Here is a 16,574-nt window from a genome sequence, read left to right as displayed (position 1 = left end):
TTGTTTTTACGTCATTGAACCTCTGCACTTGTTCTTTCCGCTACCTCGAAACCTTTTCTGTCTCCTCCTGGCCAACTCCTATTACATCCCTCACGACCAGACCCAAATGCCATCATCTCCAGAAAGCAGGGCCTCTTCCCTTCAGTCTCTTCCTCCTCTGTCCTTTCTTATCTCGCTGCACACCGCTTGTGCCTTGTGTCTGTGTGGCCTCCCCTCACAGATCTTGAGCACCTCGAGGGCAGGGTCTGGCGTGTCTGGGTCTCCAGGTCTCCAGGAGAGAGAGCGGCTTGGTTTGCAGGCGGCGTGGGCGAACGTCGGTTACCAATTGGGTCCGGGCGCTGTGGGGTTAAGGAACCCCGGCCCCGGGGGCCCCGCCTGCGGAGCGCGCCAACGGGCGTGGGGGAGGCCGCCCCGGAGGCTCCGGCCTCGATTCCCGCTTATTACCCCGGGGAGCAATAGGACCCCCCTCTTAGGGGAGAATTTTTGCTGGGGGCCGGGTGGTGTAAACCGTGGGGGCGGCTTTCCCCACGTTTCCATTCCGTTCTCCCCCACGAACGCTCTTGGTATAATCCGGGGATTCCCCGCCGCCTCCCGCCCCTGACGTCACGGAGTCCCCTCGAGGCCCCGCCCCAGCCAGGGCGCTCCTTTTTGGGCGGGAGGTGAGCGCCGAGCGGAGAGAGAGGGCGGCCATGGAGGGGTCCGGTGCCCCCGGCGCCCCTGCCACCCGCTGGAAACGCCACATCGTGCGGCAGCTTCGACAGCGGGACCGCACGCAGAAGGCACTTTTCCTGGAGCTGGTGCCGGCCTGTGAGTGCGCCCCGGGGGCTTAGAAGATGGCCGTGCAGGGGACGAGTCTCGGGCGAGGGGAGGTTTGTCTGGCTGCTCGGGCTGGGACCAAGTGCACCGACGCCTTCTCGCCTCCGAAGCCTTGGGCCTGCTGGATCCCCTGTCTGTTGCGCCCCACCTTCGGCTAGCCGGCTTTCCTGCCTTTTCCAACCCAGGCTCTGCTTAGAGCCCCTTCCTGGACGGAGCTCCTTCCTGGTGCTCCAGCTCTCATCGCCTCTCAGCGCTCGGCTCTGCCTCCCACAGGCTGGGCTTCCTAGGCAAGGGTGCGTCACCGAGGGTTGGTTTTTTCAGGTCTCTTATGCTTCTCCTTCCTGGGTGGTCCCAGGGTAGAGCCTGGTCAGACCATTTGGTCCCCATCGCGAGACTGTCCAGAGCAGCAACTTCTAAACTCTGAATCTCTAGGGAGGAAGCTCAGAGTCCCAGGCTTTTCCACTGATAGGTGATCATGGCTCAGGATTTTGGTGCACCTCTGTGCCCAGCCAACCTTGGCCTGGGGTAGAAGCAGGGGGATCCAGGCTGCAGGAGGGAGCTGGCTGAGCCCAGGGAAGTCAGACTCTCACAGAGTTGTTTTTAGGGAGCTTAAACCAGGATGAACAGGTGTGCAGCTCTGTGTCGCGTCTCTGGTCATCTGAGATTGTATGTCTGGGATTGAAAGTCTAACCACAATCCCTCCAGCTCCATCACTAATCTTGGCTGCTGCTTAACCATCCTCCCCACAACCTCCACTGAATTTGCTGTTCTTGTCCTGGGAGATTTCTCTGCAACCTTCCAGGTGTCTGGTCCTCTCCCTTCAGGGGTGTGAGCCAGCCCCCTGCCTCCAGGCAGTGTCACTTCTCCACTGCTCTGATGGACAATGGAACCATACAATTTGAGAGAGGAGTCACCCACACTCCCTGGGAGCTGCAAATCTGTGGGACTGGAGAGACTCTGGAGGGCTGAAATCAGACATATTGAAGGTCCAGTCTTCTCTGTGGTCTTGGACAGGTCATATCCCTAAGCCTCAGATTTCTCACCTGTAAATTGGGCAAAATGGCATCTTCTTTAGGTTTGCTGGGGAGCCAGAGCAGTGCCCTTGGGGCTGGGGTGGGGTTTTGTGTGAGAACTGGACCAGCTACCTCAGTCGAGGTGCAGGCAGGGGACTGGGTGAGGGACAGGAGCTGAGGAACTAGGCCTGGGCTTGTCATCTCCACTCTACCCTGGAACTGGTGAGAAAAGAGGAAGTGACCATGACTGTGACCATGGGTCGGGGTGGAGGGGCTATGTTCCAGGGTCTGTAGCAGAAACTACCAAACTCAAGGAGGTCTGCTAGATAATTGCTCAAGGACTTTCTGTTCTCATCTAGGGGCACCTGACTCCAACCCTGGGGAAGTCAGGATTGCTTTTCAGTCTAGAAAGTTAGAACCCCTGGAGGGGAAGTAACTTGCCAGAGGCCGCAGGCAGGTGGAGCTTGGTCTGTTTCCTCATTCTGTGGGGCCAGACCCTGCCCTGGGGGAGGTTTGAATCAATCTGTGGCCCCTTCCTTCCCTCAAGACCCTCAGCGGGCAGTGCCCAGCCATGCCCTTCCCCAGCAGTGGTCGTCCTTCTCTGTCCCTGGGAGAGCAGGTTTCCTGGGAGGGCCTGGGGGCTAGTGCTGTGAGGCCGTGCCAGGGCCAGAGGTCCTGGGAGAGCTACACCAACCCCTGCAGAGCCCAGCCCACCTGTAGCTCCCCAGTTCTGTATCCCTGGGCTCCTGCAGCTCTCCCAGCCAGAGAGCTAACTTGTATGCCTGGAGTCTGCTGGAAAGTGTCTGTCTCTACCCCAGGCTCACCCTCTTGCGCCCATAGATAACCGTCTTCTAGAGAAGGCTGAGCTGCTGGCCCGGTTCTCAGAGAAGCTACAGCCAGAGCCAAACGATGTCACTCCTGCTATCCACCAGGGCCCCTGGTGAGTGTGTGTTTGTGGTCACAATGGGCTGCCTGTGCCTGAGCCCTGCCCCCACCGCCTATGCTGGGTTCATTCTCTCCCTGGCACCTAGTCGGCCCCTGGCTGCTGCCCAGATGAGGGGAGAGGCAGGCTCTTGAGCCTTCCCCCAGGACAGCTGCTTAGAGAGTGTCTTTTCTCCCCAACCCTTCTCAGGCCATCTCTCCATTTGTTTCATCTCCTTCCTCTCCCACCCCCACACTCCTGTCTTTTCTCCTCCATCTTTTTCTGTCTCCCTGTTCCTTACCTGATGCCTAAAGAAAGGGTCTTGCTACCTATTCCAAAGGAGTGAAGATGAGAACCAGGAAAGGGTCGGGGCTCAGAGTTGGGAGGGGCCTCAAGAAGGGAACCCAAGGCCTGGGGGAATTCCAGAGGAGAGGAGAGTCATGGGCAGCTCCAATTTCTGGAGACTTGCTCTTTCCCCTACTGGCTTTCTGGCTTCCACTTTCCTTAGGAGGAAATTCATGGCTCTGGTTTCAGGCTTTTCATGTACATCCCCTGGGTGAATGGAGGGACAATGAGCACCACTCTCTGATTGGTTGGCAGGGAGGAGGAGTCGGGGCATGACTCAGACCAAGTCCCATCACCAGCCACTCTGAGGAAGTGGGAAGAGGAGGAGGAGGGGCTCCGGCTGGTCTGTGGAGAGGTAGGCCGGGCAGTGGTCTGAGAGAGGATGGGCCGGGGCCAAGATGGGGCGGGGCCAAGATCCAGGACTTTGGTGGGGGGGAATGCAGTCCAAGGGAGCCAGCAAGTGAGGGACATTCCCCAAGTCCAATGCCTTGAGGCTGGACAAGAGTCAGAGTGCTCTGTAGCTTGGCTCTGGCAGCCCAGGATGAAGTGGGCTCCAACAGCAGTGGGAGGAAGTGAGATGAGAGCTCAGGGAGGAGTGTGAGGTGTGCAGGGGCCAGGCAGCCTCTGCTCCCCTTTCCAGATGTTCCAGCCTGCTCTGCTCACCACTTGCCCCACCAGGTGGTCCACGTCTGTGGCAGGTGTGCTACCTCCACCTGACACTACTCCTACCCTACCCCCCATGGTGTTTCTTGGCTTCTGTTTCACCACACTCTCCTGGTTTTCCTCTCACTTCTGTAGCTGTTGCTTCTGAACTTCCTTCTCTGGCTCCTTTCCCTCCTCCCTTTAGATGTGCATATTCTTGGAGCTTGGGTGGGTTCACTGACTCCCATGGCGTCACAGACTTTCTCTGTTTGCTGACTCCCAGCCACATCTCTAGTCCAGTCTTCTCTTCTGAGCTCAACTCTTTGCTCAGCTGGTTTTTGGACCTCACATCTAAAATCAGCCTCACCATCTCCCCTGTAATATGGTCAACGCCACATTAAGAGGTGACTCCCTGCAGACACTGGGCTAAGCATCATTTCAGCTAATCCTCCACAATTTTATGGTTGCAGAGAAAACTGAGGCTTAAAGAGGTGGAGCCAGGATTTGAACTCCCTTCCACCCGAATCCACCTTCTGTGATCTTCATTCATTCTTTCAACAAATATTTATTGACAATTACCTCATCCAAGGCACAGGGAATGCAGCAGGGAACAAGACCTGGCCCCATGGAGCTTCCAGTCCACTGGAGGAGACTGATAGGCCATAAACACATACCCAGTTCCAGCGTGCCCAACTAGTGTGGGAATGGGGCTATGAACACAGTGAGAGCCTCTCTCTCAGAGCACCTGTTGGAGTAGCAACTTGACATTTGAGAAGTGATCCTCAAACATCTGAGCCCCCTTCTGGGCCTTTGGTTTGCCTCCACTGTATCCCTGGGGCCTGTCTCCACAGTCCCTGCTAATGAATATTTGTAGACTAAGTGATGAATGAGGTAGACCCGCCCAGTCGGTAGTCACTGGGCTGGAAGCCCAGGGGCACCTGTGGCCCTTCCAGCCCTCCATGATGAGCTAGTCACCAGCTCATGGATCCTGCCTCCAAATCCATCAACTTCTGTTTCTTGTTCCTTATCTGGCCTGGTCCAAGTTCCCCTCATCCTCCCTGGATGACTCCTCCCTTGGCACCCCTATCCATTCTCCCTACAGCACTCTGAGTGATATATTTTAATAACAAAAATGATCTCCCTCATCCTCCCTGGATGACTCCTCCCTTGGCATCCTCCCGTCCATTCTCCCTAAGGCACTTGGAGTGATATAGTTTAATAATAAAAATGATCTCCCTTAAAAAAAGACAAGTAATACACAAATACATGCTTGCTGTGAACATTTCAAGAGAACAGAAGCCCATAGAGTAAGGAAGGGAAAGCCCGTCTCACCACCTCTCCCCATTATCAGTTGGGTATATATCTTCCAAAGATCCTTAGCCTGGCTCCGCAGTGAGCTCTCCTTCCAGCCTCCTGTGCATTTCCTGTCGCTCTCTTGTCTCCTAACTCATGGTTCCCTTTGTCTGGGATACTTCCATGTACCCCTTGCTCTCAGCACTCTCTCTCTCTCTCCCCATCACTTCCTCAGACACACACCAGTCAGTTTCCATTGGATATGCCAGAGGATGGGGAGTGGCATTTTCTTTAATTCTTAGTACTGTTTCACATATCACAACAAGCATGTCTCAATTTTTAACTTTTTATTTTGAAATAATTATAGATTCATAGCAAGTTACAAAGACAGTACAGAGAGGTCCTGTGTACCCTTCACCCAGTTTCCTCCATTGGTTACATCTTATGTTACTACAGTGAACACAATCAGGAAATTGATAATGGTATGAAGTAAGTCCTTTGTCTTTTTGTCACGTGTAGATTTGTGTGACCATCAAGATACAGCACTATTTCATCTCCACAAAGATCTCCCTCTTGCTACCCCTTTTTGGTCACAAGTCATACCTCTCCCCCAACCATCTCTAACCCCTGGAAATCACTAATATGTTTTCAGTCTCTATTATTTGAATTTTGAAAAGCATCAACTAAAAAAATTTTGAGTAACAAAACATCAGTGAAAGTAAATGACAGGGGAGGGCGGGGAGGGCGTGGAAGTGGGGGTAAGATTGCTCAGTGGTGAGAGGAATTATGAATGTTATTAACTGGGCCAGCGATGGAAGTAGGCTCCCTCCCCTGCATGTGCAGGGTCCCTCCCCAGGCCCACTCACACTGGGTGGTGTGTCAGTCGAGTGGACAGCACCAGCCTTGCTCCTCACTCCAACCCTTACCAGGCCCATGCTGGAAAGAACACAGGAGGAGAGGTTAGCGCAAGAGCCCCAGCATTGGTTTTCTTCGTGTTCTTCTTGCCACACCAGTGGGAACTGGGGTCTGTCTCTCTCATTGACCCCTCAGTTCTAAAAGGTGGGAGTTGAGCTTCATCTCTGTGGCTTCCACAGCTCTTGGCTCTTGGTTGAAGGCCAGGTTGAGTGAGGCAGCGGTATAGATGAGATGGCCCTCACCCTTGTGTCTTGGGCTGGGAGCAGCTCCAGTATTCAGTCTGGGCCCTGGAATATTCAGTCCAGTATTCCTGTTCTTGGCCTGTGTGCCTTTGCATGGAGCTTCTTGTTGCTCTCTAGAATCTATGCTTGGGTAGGCCAGGGGATGGAGAGGTGGGAAACAGAACCCATATCCCTTGAACCCCTCCTGTAGACCAGTCCTTTACTTGGAGCATAATGTTAGGTGGCCTGGGTTCAAATACCAGCTTTGCCACTTAGCTGTGTGACTTTGACCAAGACACTTCTCTCTGTGTATGTCCTCATCTGTAAAATGGGGAGAGTAACAGTACCTACCTCATGGTGGTGTTACGGGGATTAGAGTTAATACGTGTAGAGTGCTCAGAACAAGGCATGGCACACATAAATGCTATATAAACGTTTGCCATTATTTGAAATATTATTCCTCATAATAATTCTGCGTTACCCTGAGGTAAGCACTATCATTCCCATTTTACAGGTGAGAAACAGGGCAGGTTCAGAGAGGTTATATGACTACCCCAGGGTTACAGAGAATATAAGTGGCCCTGGCAAGATTTAAACTCAGTTGTTAGACTCCAGGGCCTAAGGCCCCTCCATTGTCCCAAAACAGCCATGCATTCCTGTGCAGGACCTTAAACCGAGCTGAGCCTCTGCTTTCCTTTCAGTAAGGGGCAGGTGAGGGTGGGTGGGTAGCAGACCCTGTCCGGTCAGCATCTTCTGCGGGGAGGGGCTGGGGGCGCGGGGTGCGTCCACAGAGGCGCCCACCTGTCCCGCCCGCCCGCAGATGGCCTACCGCGTGGTGGAGAAGAGCGCAGCGCTGGGCGCCCTGGAGGCGGAGGTGGAGCAGCGGCGAGGCAGGTGAGGCGCGGGCGGGTGCCAGAGGGACGGCGCCCACCTCCGGGAGGCTCAGGGCCATCTCTGCCGGAGCCAGGGGACGGGGTGACCCCGTGAGTCTCCAGCAGGGGCCCAGAACTTGCCCCATGGGTGGTCTCCGAGGCCCTGAAAGGCAGGACTCTGAGGGGCGAGGCTGGGTTGGAGACTTGGCTTAGTCGCCTGGCTGGCCGCGTGCCCATGGGCAAGTCGGTCCCAGCTCCGAAACCCGTTGCCACTGAGCGGTGACAGAGGCTGTCCCCCTGCTCCAGGCTGGCGGCGCTGGAAGCCCGCGTGGAGCAGCTGCAGGAGGAGCGGGCGCAGCAGGCCCAGCGCGTGCACACCCGGCGGGCGCGGAACGCGGCGCTGCGGGCGGCCTACGAGGCGCTGCGCGCGCACGCCGGGCTCCAGGAGGCGGCACTGCGCAGGCTCGAGGAAGAGGCGCGTGACCTGCTGGAGCTGCTCGTGCAGCGCAAGGCGCGCGCCGCCGCCGAGCGCAACCTGCGCAACGAGCGCCACGAGAGGTGAGCGCGCCGGGCCCCGCCCCTCAGGGAGCTGCCCCCTTTGGGGGAGGGTCCGACCTGGCGCTGGGTGAAGGGCGGCCCGGCGCGCCTTCCCCATCAGAGGGGACCCACTCTCGCAAGAAGGTGGCAGCGTCCCGCCTCCCTCTCTGTGTCCCGCGCCGCTCTGGCTCTCAGGATGCTATTCTTCTCCCAGGGCCAAGCAGGCGCGGGTGTCCCAGGAGCTGAAGAAGGCTGCCAAGCGGACCGTGAGCATCAGCGAGTAAGAATGGGGCTGCGCCTGGACCTGCCCGCCGAGCCTCCGCCCCGCGTGCGCCGCAGCGCCTTGCTCTCCCCCTGCTGCCTACAGTTCTACTCCGCCCCCCACCTGCCTGCGCCACCGTGCACCTGACCGCACGTGTGCACAGCCGCGGTCCCGAGGCCCCCAACGTAGACCGAGCCTGCAGGACACGTGCAGGCTCGTGTGGTCATAGGAGCCAGCACGCGTGGACTCGCTCGGGCCCCTCATCACTGTGTCTGCACGTTTTCACCATGTTGGGCCCTGGGGCAGGGAGGGGCTGGCCAGGTCCCTTGGCCTTCTTGAGCCTCATCCTCTCTCTCAGGAGACCAGACATCCTAGGCGATGGGATCAAGGAGCAGGCCCAGACTCTGGCCCTGGCTGCTGTTGAGCCGGTGTCCCTGGAGAGTGAGGCTGGAGAGAAATGGAAGAGGCCCTTCAGGTGAGGACTGTCCAGAGGTCTGAGCTGGGCCCCACCCCAGAGTCTTCCTGTAGGACCTTGGGCCAGCTCTTGGGGTGGGAGGGGCCTTGGGGAGATGCTGGGGTACATCTCAGACCTTCCAGGACAGTTCCGACCTCCAGTGCGTGGAGGCACGAGGGGTCAGTGCCACCTCCAGGACCCCAACCCCTGTCCTCATCCCTTTCTTTCCTTCCCAGGACCAGAGCTCTGGGGGTGGGGTGTCAGGCTGGTGAACGGATGTCACCAGGAGGGAACCTGTAGGCAAGGCCCAGGGTTCAGCTGTCACAGGCGTGTGTGTGCATACACCGGACATGAGAGCACGTGTGTACAAGCTCGGGTGAGCATACCTGAGTGGCGTGAACATGTGAGCATGTGTAGATGTGAGCTCACACAGGTGGGACCGGATTGGGGCTTCAGTCGTTGGGTGCCCCTCCCCTCGATCTCCGCCATCTGTCTGGATTTGCCTGGCATTGAGCCTGCCCTCGCCCTGCGCCATGCCCCAGCCTGAAGGCTCTCCTTCAGCCCTTCCTTCCAGGTTGCTGGTGTCCAGTGAGGGAGTCTTGGGGGAGGGGCATGGGATGCTGGTCCCCAAAGCCCTTGACAGCCTTGGTAGGCCAAGTCATTCCAGGAAGCACCCTCTTCAGGGCATTTTTGAGGTCTTTCAGCAGGTCTAGGTTTCCCCACCCCATCCCCCCGCCCCCAGCCTTGTGCTGTCCCATTGTTGGGGCACCGTCACCCCTCCCCCACCACAGGCCCAGCTCAGCCTCCCAGGAGCTTTTGTTGGGGGCACTTGGGTGGTGAGGCAATTCTTACCGTCATGTGGAAACTTGGGGAGATTTCATGCCAAATTCTCTTCTGCCTCCATTTTCCTGGACCTGCTCTGGGTCATCCTGCTCTCTTGGTCTTGGAGGAGCCAAGTTCTTGTTCTGGGCTCAGGAGGCTATGAGCCTCGGGGTCCCTGGCCGAATGTAGGGATGAGTGACCGCTTTCTGCACACCCACCGGCCGGTCCCTTAGCACAGCTCTCTCGATTCTGCCCCAGGTCTGCCTCCGCCACCTCCCTGACGCTGTCCCACTGTGTGGATGTGGTGAAGGGGCTTCTGGAGTAAGTGTGTGTGTGCACCAATGTGTGTAAAGGGATCGGGCCCCTTGGTGCTCTGTGTGAGGCTCGCGGAGCCCAGGCTTGGTCTGTGTATGCGCCTCGGGTCTGTCTATCCGTATGTTGTCCGGCAGTCTGCGTGTGAGTCTCTGCTGAGCCCCAGAGGCAGGAGCTGGATAGCCCAGCTATCCTCCAGGCTCTGTCCCTCATCCAGTTTCCTCATAGGGGACCAAGAGCTCCAGCCTGAGGCTGGACAGGAACTACCACTCAGTTGGGAAACTGAAGCTCAGAAATATCAGGGACTCTTTTTAGGGTCAGAGCCAAGCAGTGGCAAGGCCAGGACTGAAACCCCAGCCCTGAGGTTTCTCTGTATCTACCAACCCTGCCCTGCCTCTGTGCCTGTCTCTGTGCCCCTCCCATCTCCACACTGACCTCTGGGGTCCCCGGGTTGGGTAACATGCTCGCTGTACCTCTGGGCCATGTTCTGCTGCCTTCCATGTCTGCTGCTGTTGCTGCCTCAGGGGAGCCTGAGGCCCCCATGTCAGAGGCTTTGCTGAATGCTCTCCTGACACCCCGCCCCCAGTTTCAAGAAGAGGAGAGGCCACTCAGTTGGGGGAGCCCCTGAGCAGCGATACCAGTGCATCCCTGTGTGCGTGGCTGCCCGGCTTCCTACCTGGGCTCAGGATGTGCTGGTGAGGAGGAGCTGGGCTGCATGTATGGGGTACTGATATGGGGAGTGCAGGCCCCAGGGCTGGTCCGAGGAGGCCAGGGAACCAAGGCCGGGCTCCTTATTAGGAGCAGGAGTTTCCTTCCACAGCTTGTGGTGGGAGCCCCTCAGCATTTTATAATGAGGGGTAGACTGGAGTGGGAGAGACAAGAGGCTGGGAGACCAGGAAGCCAGGCAGGGGACCATGGGGTAGCATAGGGGGGAGGCTGCTGCAGGGATCCAGGCAGAGGTGATGAGGCTTGACGTGTGCACAGGTGCTTGTGAGAGAGAGCCTGTGAGCATGCGCAAAGAGGCGTGCATGAAGGACCAGGGGCACCAGCCTCCCCTTTTCCCCACAGGATACCCACCTCTCCGAGGTCAATGCTGTTTGTTTTGGCCCCAACAGCAGCTTCCTGGCGACCGGAGGAGCTGACCGCCTCATCCACCTCTGGAATGTTGTGGGAGGTGAGGGTCCCTCCCCTGCAGGCCAACCCAATGCTTTCTCTCCAGACCCCACCCTCAGCTTGCTCCTTGGTGGGCAGAGGCCTTGAGTCTCTTTCTGTTTCCTCTCCTGGAACATTCTTGTGGGCGGCGGCCAGCTGACTCCTTAGCTCGAGTTCTGGGCTCACTGCTCTGAAGAAGGGTGGTGCTTCCCAGCTCCTGGGGTCAGGCCTGCAGCCTGAGCTCAGATGGTCCGTGTTAGGGGAGGTGGGAGTCCCCGATCATGAGGTCCTACAGGGACAGGCCCTTGAGCAGGTCCCTGTGGTCCACCAGGCCACCTCTTCTGTTATCACTTGAGCTCTCAGAACTCGGGTGAGACAGACATTAGCTGTCTGCCCTGTGCTCTGTAGAGGGAGGTGTGTTGGGGGAGTCAGAGCTGGTTGGCCCTGGCTTGCTATGCGACCTAGGGGCAGTCCCTTCTCTCTGGTCCTGTCCACCCCGTCTGTGAGATGACCAGCTGCCACCTGGAGCCCCCTGCTGGCAGTTCGGGAAGGTGCAGCTTCCAGCCCAGGCACCCAGAACGGACCCAGCAACTCTGTCCTCTAACTTGAGAGAGACTAATCATGCCACTCCTAGTCCCAGCTCCTCCGGTTCATGAGGTTAGTGACCTCATTTCACCTGCTTCTTCCCCTGGTCCCCCCAGGTCGCCTGGAGGCCAACCAGACCCTCGAAGGAGCTGGTGGCAGCATCACGAGTGTGGACTTTGACCCCTCGGTGAGGGGACTTTGCCCTAGTGGCAGGGGATGCCCCCCAATCTCCACACCCGGCAGGCGGGGGCTCTGGCACCGGAGGGGCCAGCATGGGTGTCCTAGAACCAGGCCCTAGGGCTCCTACCCAAATCCTCCCTGGGCCCCCAAGCTCCTCCGCCTGCCTGCTGACCTGGGCTGTGGGAAGCTCCGAGGCAGCCCCTGCCCCAGCTCTCTGGCCTGAGGGACATTGCCTCTGGCCAGGCCCAGGTTCTGGACCTTTCCCTTCCACTCCCTTCTCTCCAGGGCTCCCAGGTATTGGCAGCTACTTATAATCAGGCTGCCCAGCTCTGGAAGGTTGGGGAGGCACAGTCCAAGGTGAGGCCTGACTGGGGTGGCAGCCGGGGGTCAGGGGTCATGCCTTGGGACTGGAGGGGGTGATATGGGGTCTTGGCTGTGCCCTTGATCCATGTCTGGGATGGGGCGCAGGAGACACTGTCTGGACACACGGACAAGGTGACAGCTGCCAAGTTCAAGCTAACGAGGCACCAGGCGGTAACTGGGAGCCGAGACCGGACCGTGAAGGAGTGGGACCTCGGCCGCGCCTACTGTGAGACCGGGTCCCCACCTCCCCCTCCCTGCCCTCGGGACCCTCCCTGGCTGGGTCGGGAGAGGCTTCAGCTTGCTCTCTGGGAGTGGCTCTGAGCCTCACAGGCATTTGGGATGAAACCTTCCTAGGCCTCTCCTCTGTCCCCCATTGGTGCTTTCTGCCAGTTGCTTGTTGACCTCAGGCTTTGGGCTGGGAGGCAGGGGACCTGGGTTCTAGTTTTGGGAGGACACCGCCTCTCTGGGGCTTCTGGGGCTTCTGGGCCTCAGCTTCTCCATATGTCCAACCCTTCTCTGAGGCCAGGGCTCTGTTCCTTGGTCCCCAGGCTCCAGGACCATCAATGTCCTTTCCTACTGTAATGACGTGGTGTGTGGGGACCATGTCATCATTAGTGGCCACAATGACCAGAAGATCCGGTTCTGGGACAGCAGGTGACAGACACAGGCTGTGGGTGGTGGAGGCATGGGGATGGGGTTCTTGTGTTCTCTATCCTTTCTCTGGCCACAGAGCCATGGAGGGCACCTCAGGGAAGTGAGGCTATGGGGTTGGTGCTCCCAGCTGCTGGCCTCTCTGTGATGGGCTTGGCCCCTTGAAGGCTCAGCTGACCCCAGGAAGCTGTGCCACCTTCTTAGTGGCTCTTCTTCTAATCGCTGGTCTCTGCCTGGGCCTTGCCAACCAAGCCCCTTTTTCCTTTTTTTTTTTTTAAGGGAGATTGGCCCTGCCCTAACATCTGTTGCCAATCTTCCTCGTTTTCTTTTTTTCTCCCGAAAGCCCCAGTATATAGTTGTATGTCATAGTTGTGGAGTTGTAGTTCTTCTGTGTGGGACGCGGCCTCAGCATGGCTTGATGAGCGGTGAGTAGGTCCGTGCCCAGGATCCGAACTGGCAAACCCCAGGCCGCTGAAGCGGAGCGTGTGAACTTAACCGCTATGCCACCAGGCTGGCCCTACCCTTTTCCCATTTAATTACCACTTTTTAATCAAAAAGAACAAAAGTTTTAGTTGTTTTTTAAACCTAAGTGCCCACCGCTGAGCTTGAATGGTTTTTAAAGCCAGTGCTGGACCCAGTGCCAGGCCTGCTGCTCCCTGCTGGTCTGCAGGATTGCTGTGTGAAACCCTTGCTCTCTCTTTCACACGTTTAAAGATGGAGTTTCATTGCTTTCCCTCCGGCACTTGTTTTAGTGACCCAAGGTTTCAGGGGCTCCATCTTCTAGGCAAAGGCTGCCTAAGTTCCTGTTGGAGGGGGCTGGCTGTGGCGGGAGGTTCGTCACCGTCAGCCTTGGCCTCAGTGATCTGAGACCAGGGGTGCCTGTCAGGAGTGGCCCTGTCAGGGTGGGCTGCTCCTCATCCCCATCTCTGTCCCTGTCCTCAGGGGGCCCCGCTGCATCCAGGTCATCCCTGTGCAGGGCCGGGTCACCTCCCTGAGCCTCAGCCATGACCAGCTGCATCTGCTCAGCTGTTCCCGTGACAACACACTCAAGGTCATCGACCTGCGTGTCAGCAATATCCGCCAGGTGTTCAGGTATAGCCTCGTGCCCACTGACCTGTGGCTTTGGCTGGGGCAGCTGGGCCTCTCGTCCCCTGTAAAAAGCCCTCTGGGGCCTGTCAGTGGGGGGCCCACCCTGGAGGCGCTTCTGAACCAGGCCTGCTGAGGTGCCCGACCCCTTGACAGAGAGAGGAAGCTCTTGAAGTTCCTGGCTGAGGGTGGGGACTGGCAGCCACCTCCATTCTGAGCACAACCCTGTCTGTCCCCAGGGCTGATGGCTTCAAGTGCGGTTCTGACTGGACCAAAGCTGTGTTCAGGTGTGTCTGTGAGAGCACATGCCTATGCCCGAGTGTGCCCTGTCAGACTGTGTGTGTGTGTCCTCTGATCTCTCTCTTTCTGCTGTGGCCACTGCAGCCCGGACAGAAGCTATGCACTGGCAGGTTCCTGGGACGGAGCCCTTTACATCTGGGATGTAAACACTGGGGAACTGGCGAGTAGCCTTCGGGGACCCCACTGGTGAGCATGGCTACCACCTGCCCGCCTGCCCACCCCAGCCTTAGGGCCATGTCACCCCAGCCCAGTCCTGCTACATCGATTCCAGGTTCTGACATATTTGGGACCCTGGAGCCCCCTGCCCTTGTCCCACACCTTCCTTCCCCCCAGAGCCCTTCCCAGTTCACAAGGTGCCTTTCTACGTGCACATCCTCACCACAGGCCTGTGAGCCCATTTTACAGGTGAGGAGATGGGCTGAGAGAGGGCCTCAGATTGCCCAGGTCCAGTAATGAGGGCCAGAACCAGGCTGCAGGCCCAGCTCCTGACGCCTCCTGACGCCTGCCCGTCCCTCTCCTCAGCGCTGCTGTCAACGCCGTGGCCTGGTGCTACTCCGGGAGCCACGTGGTGAGCGTGGACCAGGCCAGGAAGGTTGTGCTCTGGCACTAGTGCCACAACCCCCTGCCCGGACTGGAGCTCTAGCCTGAAGCCAGAGGACAGCTTCCCCCTACTCCACGGTGCTCCAGAGTCGGGGGGCGGGGGGTGTTGGGTAGGGGTGGCCTCAGGGCATTTAGTGGGGAAGAAGGCCTGGCAGGACCTGGCCTGTTGGTTTAAAAACAAAGTGTGGGTTGGAGGGAATTACAGTATTTGTTTGTTTATCTTTGTCTCCTCACTTTTTCTGCTAAGAGTGGAAAAAAATTGCATCTAAACTGGTGTTGCTTGCTGCTTTGCAGCATTCAGGGAACAGAGAGGCTTTTGGGCTGGTGGCTCCAGGAGATCCAGGCTTGGCCCCCTCTCCTCCTTCCACACAGAGCCGGGGCAGAGCCGGCCCGGCCTTGGTACTGTTCTCGTCTAACTGAGGAGACAGCATGGAGAACGGCCAGGGGCAGCGAAGGGCATCGGGAATTTCACCCTTGGTCCAAGCTGGTCCTGAGGCCTAGCTAGCACCTTGGGCCTTCCTGTTTCAGGCACCCAGGGTAAACTGAGGCTGAGGAGGGGCTGTGGGGCTTCCGAGGAGGGAGCAGGGGAGGCAGCCCAGAGCAGCCCTGGTGGGAAGGGTCCTAACAAACCAGAGTGATGTCAGGTGTTGGTATCCTAGGGCCACCTTGGGTGGGACTGGAGCCACCTTCTTGCTCCAGAGGCAGAGCCCGGGGGGGTGGGGGGTGGGCAACGGCCTCTGTGTGTCTGGGTCGGGGAGGGCAGCTGTGGGCGAGGGCTCGGCCTGGGGCTTCACTTTCATCGGCATCAAATTTAACCTGCACGACAAGCCAGGAGTACAAGGCAGACCTGACAGGGTGGAGTCTGGCGCCCCACTTACTTCACCAGCCTAGGGCATGGAGTGGGGGATAGCGGGCTGGCCATTGCCAGTCATGAGGCAGCCGAGGGGACTTCCTTCCAAGTGATGGGGGTCTGCTCAGCTGAGGTCCAAAGTCTCTCTAGAACTCTTAGCCTCCTTCCTGATCACCTGTCAGAGTCTCTCTTGCGGATCTTTGCCAGTCCCAGGGTTTTGGAAACCATTTCCAGGATGGGTGGCTGAGAGCTAAGAGCCTGGACTCTGCAGCTAGACTGTCGGGGTTTGAATCTCAGCTCTACTGTTTAGTAGCTGAATGATTTTGAGCAAGTTACTTAACATCTCTGTGCCTTCGTTTCCTCCTCTGTAAATGAGATAATAATAGTAGCCACCTCAAAGGGCGTTGTAAGGACTCAATGCATTAGGAATTGTAAAGCTCCTGGCACGTGCCGAGGGCTGCAGAGGTGTTGCTTAAACACCCAGGTCTGCCTTCTGCCGACTCCCAGATCACTCCCTGCTCTCTGCTCAGCTGTCCCCTGAGCTCTAGGTGACACACCCAGCAGCCTGCTTGGCATCCTCTCCCCTGACATAAGCTCCGCCCCTCACGCTCCACATCTTCTTAGGCCCTGGGGCCGGTGTGTCTTAACTCCCCTCCACCCCTGCTGCCACTGCAGGCTGCCTCCTCCTAGACCTGCGCTTTCCCTACCCAGTCCCCTTGCCAAGGCCAGAGGGACTTTCTAAGGTGTCGTGGTTACACGTGCAACTCTTTGAAGTTCGCCTGCTGCCTGCAGAGAAACTCCTCGGCATGAAGTTCAAAGCCCTTCAGATGCGACACTGCTGCCTCAGCTGCTCTCCATTTTCTTGCTGCTCTGAGTGTGTCTTATATAGGATTTTCTCTCTGCCCAGAATGCCTTTCCCTCCCAGCCCCCAATTCACATTGTCCTTCAGCATCCCCTCACTGAGAGCCCCTTCTCACCTGCCCGCTGGCTAGGGGCCCCTCCATCTCTGCACTCCTCCATTTGCGTCTGCCTCCCTCTATTGTCACTGGGAGCTCTTGGAAGAGGCCCTGATGGGAACAGGATATTCCCTGGGACCAGGCCTGGCACAGAGGGAGCCTCAGGAAATGCTTATTAAGTGCTGCATTCTCTGACTCACAGACTCAGCAAGTCTGACAGTTGAAGACTCTAGGAGTCCAGCATCCTTTAAGACTCCTGAAAGTTGGGCACTCCCTCCCCGACTCTGGCCAGGCCCAGCCCTCGTGCTCTAGCTCCCAGTGGCCACCAGGAGTCACCAGCTGCCTAGTGGCTGCTGAGGCCATCCTCCTACCTCCTGGGATTCCTGGCTGGAAAGACCAATGCTTCCAGGAGCCACCGTTGCTGA

The 16,574-nt window shown here is 57.8% G+C and overlaps 1 protein-coding gene across 9 annotated transcripts in view; it reads left to right on the top strand.

Annotated features, from left to right (window-relative positions):
- The first annotated feature begins 646 nt into the window (after positions 1-646).
- The window catches only part of ATG16L2 (autophagy related 16 like 2), a 33,814-nt gene continuing 17,886 nt past the window's right edge, over positions 647-16,574 (top strand). For 2 of the 9 annotated variants that reach the window (XR_009220802.1, XM_058545656.1), the window contains exons 1-15: positions 651-807; positions 2,670-2,769; positions 3,352-3,451; positions 6,988-7,061; positions 7,346-7,597; positions 7,791-7,856; positions 8,197-8,313; positions 9,373-9,435; positions 10,013-10,121; positions 10,495-10,600; positions 11,280-11,350; positions 11,629-11,700; positions 11,812-11,932; positions 12,255-12,360; positions 13,300-13,449. Coding sequence is in view for 8 of the 9 variants with exons in the window: in XM_058545656.1 (XP_058401639.1) it covers positions 690-807; positions 2,670-2,769; positions 3,352-3,451; positions 6,988-7,061; positions 7,346-7,597; positions 7,791-7,856; positions 8,197-8,313; positions 9,373-9,435; positions 10,013-10,121; positions 10,495-10,600; positions 11,280-11,350; positions 11,629-11,700; positions 11,812-11,932; positions 12,255-12,360; positions 13,300-13,449 (1,625 nt within the window). In the remaining variant the exon portion in view is untranslated. Of the gene's footprint in view, positions 808-2,647; positions 2,770-3,351; positions 3,452-5,489; positions 5,514-6,987; positions 7,062-7,345; positions 7,598-7,790; positions 7,857-8,196; positions 8,314-9,372; positions 9,436-10,012; positions 10,122-10,494; positions 10,601-11,279; positions 11,351-11,628; positions 11,701-11,811; positions 11,933-12,254; positions 12,361-13,299; positions 13,450-13,682; positions 13,731-13,827; positions 13,930-14,265; positions 15,045-16,574 lie in introns of those variants that run through there. The other 7 variants (XM_058545655.1, XM_058545661.1, XM_058545662.1 and 4 more) reach the window with 7 other exon arrangements.

This window comes from Diceros bicornis, chromosome 7 (genome assembly GCF_020826845.1).
Source record: "Diceros bicornis minor isolate mBicDic1 chromosome 7, mDicBic1.mat.cur, whole genome shotgun sequence".
Lineage (NCBI taxonomy): Eukaryota > Metazoa > Chordata > Mammalia > Perissodactyla > Rhinocerotidae > Diceros > Diceros bicornis.
Note: the sequence above shows the minus strand (reverse complement) of the source record. Positions and strands in the feature narration are given on the sequence as shown.